General features: G+C 40.9%; 1 protein-coding gene across 1 annotated transcript; it reads right to left on the bottom strand.

The window, feature by feature from the left end:
- Window positions 1–348: 348 nt before the first annotated feature.
- On the bottom strand, window positions 349–4,764 carry LOC121572126 (gastrula zinc finger protein XlCGF26.1). The gene is made up of 4 exons (XM_045214855.1): window positions 4,724–4,764; window positions 4,489–4,540; window positions 3,393–3,632; window positions 349–3,169 (listed from the first exon to the last, which is right to left on the bottom strand). The coding sequence occupies exons 3-4, from the start codon at window positions 3,612–3,614 to the stop codon at window positions 1,610–1,612; spliced, it is 1,782 nt and encodes a 593-aa protein (XP_045070790.1). The 5' UTR covers window positions 3,615–3,632; window positions 4,489–4,540; window positions 4,724–4,764; the 3' UTR covers window positions 349–1,609.
- Between the last annotated feature and the right edge of the window lie 872 nt (window positions 4,765–5,636).

Below are 5,636 nucleotides of genomic sequence, written 5' to 3'. Positions count from 1 at the left end.
TGTAAATACTTACTCTGCAACTAGACACTGCTTCAGCCTTCATTGAAGAAAGACAAAATGCTCGTAGTGATGTCACTGAAAACATCAGTGGGTTTCTTAAAGGGGCAGTTACCCCATAATGACAGGGTGGACAGCAATTTCAGGGACACATGCAAAATGTTCAATATGATTATGAAAATACAATATACATGATCAAAATTACTTGTTTTATCAAATAACTTATTGTGGACAGTAAAACCATGTAAAATTGTTGTATCATTTAACCACTTATTACACACACTGTAGTTAGCAGAGCAGTGTGTGGGACATGCCAAAATCACGTACATCCAATGAAAATTTTTTTATAAAATGAAGGAAACACTTTTTTAGAGACTTATCATTCTACTGATATGTGTGCAAATGTTTGGCCACTTATAATAAGACCTCAGACTTTCATTATTCTGCTACATTTTCATGATGACTGAGTGAGTCTGATGAGGACACCAAAGGCACCTCATAGTGATATTGACTCATCTCTGAGTGAGTGTAATACCTATAATGTATGAGGTTGGAATACACCGACCTCTGGTGTGCACTAGTGGATAGTGTGAGAGAGAAATACTGCATTTTCACATAACATGTTGGGGACGCTGAAACATCAGAGCATCATTCCTTTTCAATGGAGAACCATTGGGCGATGCCAGTATGGGCGATGGAGCTTCAACATGGAGGGTCCGAAGATGGGGAAAGCTGAGCTTTATGCAAAAACTCTGCGATATCGTGAAGCTATTGACAAATCGAAGCTCACTATGGCTTCCAGCCCATCCTGGATTGGCTGTTGATACCTAGCACTACCTAGCGTGCTTGCTAGCACCCACATGAGTGGCTATCCGAATTATCGTCTTGTGGAAATCCCCTCTGAGGTTACATGGTCATGTGAAAACTCCTGGCCCTTACTATGAGCTACAGTAGCCACAACTGGGTCCTGTTCAGAAGGATGTTGCTACAGAACGTTCAGATTAAAAAATTTATCATGTAGATTAGTTGTCAGAATAAAGAATTGTGTGAGCTCTATTCATTCCATTTCTATCTGCAACTTTCAGAATGTTTCACATCACTAAATCCATCCCTGCATGACCTTCATGACTTCTAAACTTGGAGATGTGTCAACTCAGGGAGGGTGTCTGTCTGCTCAATGTATTATTGTGAAATAAACTTCTTGATGGGTTTGAGTAGTGACTGAGTCGTGGTTGAGTAGTGACTGGGTAATGGGCCCTATTATTCATGGTTTGGAGTGACTCATTATAGCCTTATATTTTACATGGTCAAAGTATGATTTTATCAAAATCATTTCAAAACGTATGTTGATTCTGTTCTATCATATAGCCACGTTTAACAGTGATTAAAAAGTAAACATGCATGATTGTAGTATAACAAGAACATGTTACAACTTTATTCACAATTCCAAAATAACAATGAATATCAAAGCATTGTCAGAATGAAAGCTACAAGTTGTGCCTTTAACCTGCGTCCTCCCAGGGGCTTCGTTTAGGAAGGGGTATTAGATTCTCTCCAATATTAGAAAGAGATCAATTGTTTAATTCAAGCAAACCAATGCCGCAGCCTCCTCTCAACAACCCTGAACCATATGGCTTCTGAAATGTATGATATCCTTATATTTTTTGCCACATTTCCCACAGACGTGGAGTTCGGTGACAGAGTGAACTTTTGCTATATGGGTTTTAAGGTAGGACGCCAGAGCAAAGGTTTTACCGCAGTAATCACAGGCGAACGGCTTCTCTCCGGTGTGCAAGGCTGCATGGACTTTTAACGATTCCTGTTTATAGAAACCCTTGCCACATTCGTCACAGGTATAAGGTGGTTCTTCGGTGTGTGTGCGTTCGTGTCTCTTGCGCTCACGTTCACCTTTGAAGCCTTTCCCACAGTAGCTGCACGCTAACGGCTTGCTGGTCAGGTGCGAGGCTTGATGCATCTTGAGGTACCTCGACCGAATGAAGGTCATTGGGCATTTGTCGCAAGCATATGGCTTGGAGTCCGCGTGGGTCTTCTTATGGTCGCTAAGCGTATACTTGGTTTTGAAACACATCTGACACTGAGAGCACTGGAATGCTCTCTCTTCTGAATGAACACTTGCGTGAATTTTCAAATTTTCTTTTTTTGCGAAGCACTTCCCACATGTCGGACATTGGAACGGCTTCTCTCCCCTATGGACTGATGCTTGGTGCTGTTTGAGTTCGGAAGGAGACTTGAAACCTTTTCCACACAATTCACAACGGTGAGCTCCTCCTCCTCTGTGAGTTAGCTGGTGATTCTTGAGGTATTTCAACTTTACGAAGGTTTTTGGACATTTGTCACAAGCATATGAGTTTGAAGTAGAATTGTGCAACATTGTATGTTCCTTGAGGCCATTTTTACTTTTAAAACACTTCTGACACACGAGGCATCGGAACGGTTTCTCTGTTGAATGAACGCTTTCATGTTTGTCCAAATAACTCTTTGTTGCAAAGCACTTCCCACATTTTGGGCATTCTAGCGGCTTCTCTCCCCTGTGGACCACTAATTGGTGATTTCTGAGCTTCCAAGCAGTCGGGAAACATTTCCCACATAATTCACAACAATAAGGTCTCTGTCCTGTGTGAGTCTGTTGATGCTGTTTAAAATTACATAATTTCTTAAAAACCTTACCGCAGTCCGGACAGAGGTACTCTTTCCTGGTGTTGGTAGTCTTATTTTGTTTCCTGTTTGGCCTTTGCTTTCTGTTGTGAAGAGATTCGTCACTCGAGGTTTGTCTGGCATTAGCATTCTCCTCCTCCCATTGGTCATCATCAGCGTTCTCCTTACTTCCGTCTGATTCTGCCACCGTGGGTGCTTCTGTTCTCTTCTTTTCCCTCCTGGGTCTAGTGGATAGCACAGAGTCCCCAATGAGACTTTGGGCATCTGTACTTAGGGCCTGAATGTCTGTAGGCCTGCTTTCTGCCTCTCTGTCTGTATGCCTACTTGCTGCCTGTTTGGTTGTATTTGGCCCCTGTTTGTTAGACTTAGTGAGTGAGGAAGGTAATTTTGCCAGAGATATAAAGCATTGTTTCATCTCTATAGTTTTAACACTGATTGTGGTCTCCTTGCAATTTGTAGTCTTGTCAGCCTCACCAATGGGAGTTGGCACGTCAACCTGGGAGAAAGAAATGTTCATTGGATCTCCAACATACACACACACTGTCACAGAGCAGCACCCCTGGTTCAGGTTATGGAGTTAAAAGCCTTGCTCAATGGTACAACGGCAGTACGTGTCAGTCCTGGGATTCAAGGATAATAACAGTAAAGGGCTCATGCCGACTGATCACGTCAGCCCCCTGGACTGCATAATTCATGCAAACATGTCAAATATAACATACCTCAAAATCCTCTGCAAACTCCGGTGAATATAATAATCCCGTCCATTCCTCCTCTTCCACTGTGTTTTCAGGTATCTCCTTACCATCAGTAATCTCCAATAGCTTCATTTTCAGTGATTTAATCTCACTTTGACTCTGGCATATCTTTGAAAGCAGAGCTGCAGTACCTTTGGAGATCAACTGGTTGATTTTGATAATAGTCTGTGTCACGAACTGTTTCATCACACATTTCAACTGGACCTAGAATAAGAGAATATATATAGATATATTTTTCATTCCACAACAACCTGTTTTCAAGCTGTTAAATTATCGATAGAAAACAAATTAGCTCATACATTAAAGGGATAATCCACCCCCAGAAATGAAACTCCTGTCAATTTGAGTATAGTAGTATATGTTCTATGAGTGGTTAAATAACTATTTCCCCCATGATTTAACTTCTAAGTGGTATGTTCTCATCACTGGAGATACAGGATAACATAATATCACATTTTATAACTCTTAAATAATTACCTGCACTCCAGATCGCCAAACCAGCCAATAGATGGTAAGGGTATATACTTGTCTTGAACACACCAATCCATTTATATCGTCATGACAAAGTATATATTTTGCTTAGGTGTGCTCAATCTAAACAGTGTACCAAATTAGTAGCTACCATCATGCAATGCGCCCTTTGTGTCTGTGGGAAACGGCCGCTGTTGCCATAGCAACGTCTGTACTTTACATTGTCTGCCTCAGAGACGAACTGCAAGCTGAACATGGTGAGATTGTAGACCCCTAAATTGATAGTGCAGTGTGTTTATGCGATTTTACTGCTAGCTAGCTACTTCACATGCTGATATTGACTTCACATGCTGGTAATTGTGTTTAGCTACGTTTGCTAGTTAGCAAGCCCAGAGAGAGAGCATTGCATTGTGGGCTGTAACAGATTTTCACGTTGCTACCAACCTTGTTATAACGAAAAAATTAAACATTTGTGAACAAAACATATTGTATTAGTGTCATTTAACACTGCAAATCGTAGAAAGTACTGATTTTGGGTGGTTTATTCCTTTAACAGTTTTTATTTGTAAAAGTTAAGTTAGCCACTTACTTTTACCTCCAACTTGGACTCCCCTGTCTTTCCTGCATCGACAATGTCTGTGCTGTGTTGTGTGGAAAAGATTGAGACCGCCATACATTTGTCAATTTCATCCTCAAACGACATCATTAATTCATCCATAATAGATACCAACTCATTATGGAAAGGATCTGACTGCCACATCTTGTATTTGGTAGTTAATTATCAACAGCGATTGTTACATTTTTAACAAAGTACAACAACCTACATAGACCGTATGACAATACACCTTCTTCTTCGGTGGGGTTTGACGGCAGTTAGCATCCAATAATGGTGCATTACCGCCACCAACTGGACTGTAGTACAAATCAATTATACACTGAGTGCACAAAACATTAGGAACACCTGCTCTTCCGTTACATAGACTGACCAGGTGAATCCAGAAAGAAAGCTATGACCCCTTATTGAGGTAACTTGTTAAATACACTTAAATCCGTGTAGAATGCTTTCGACACATGGTAGAGTCCATGCCCCGACGAATTGAGGCTGTTCTGAGGGCAAAAGGAGGTGCAACTCAATATTAGGAAGGTGATCCTAATGTTTTGTACACTCAGTGTACTTTGTGATACAAAAAAGGGAAAAATTACCCGGCCAACTAACCGGTTGTCACTAGTTGCCACAAGGTCATAAACCCCGCCTATTTCTACAATTTATCTTCTTAAAATTGTATTTTAAACCTAACATTAACCCTAACCACACTGATAACATTATGTCTACCCCTAACCTTAAATGAAGACCAAAAAGCAAATGTTTCTTTAAATATTTTTACCATATAGCCAATTTTGACTTGGTGGCTGTGGTAACTAGTGGGAACACAACTAACCCTACACTCATTAAAAACCCACCACCCCATTCCACTATTTTGACCCTATCTGATCCTACACCAGGACAACGGCCTGGGAGGACGGGACACTACCATTCAACACACCCTGTAACTCTTCTGCAGAAAATCTCATAATCCTAAATACTTCTCTGCAGCTGCCACCACAACACCTACAGTATTTTCTGTGACTTGCTTTCCATTCCTGTGGTACAGTTGATAACCATGGCAATGAATGCTAAAAAGCCAACCTTACTGAAGCATATTTAATTCGTAGGCCTATCACTCTGTACTGGCAAAA

This window comes from Coregonus clupeaformis, unplaced genomic scaffold (genome assembly GCF_020615455.1).
Source record: "Coregonus clupeaformis isolate EN_2021a unplaced genomic scaffold, ASM2061545v1 scaf0327, whole genome shotgun sequence".
NCBI classification, from domain to species: domain Eukaryota; kingdom Metazoa; phylum Chordata; class Actinopteri; order Salmoniformes; family Salmonidae; genus Coregonus; species Coregonus clupeaformis.
Note: the sequence above shows the minus strand (reverse complement) of the source record. Positions and strands in the feature narration are given on the sequence as shown.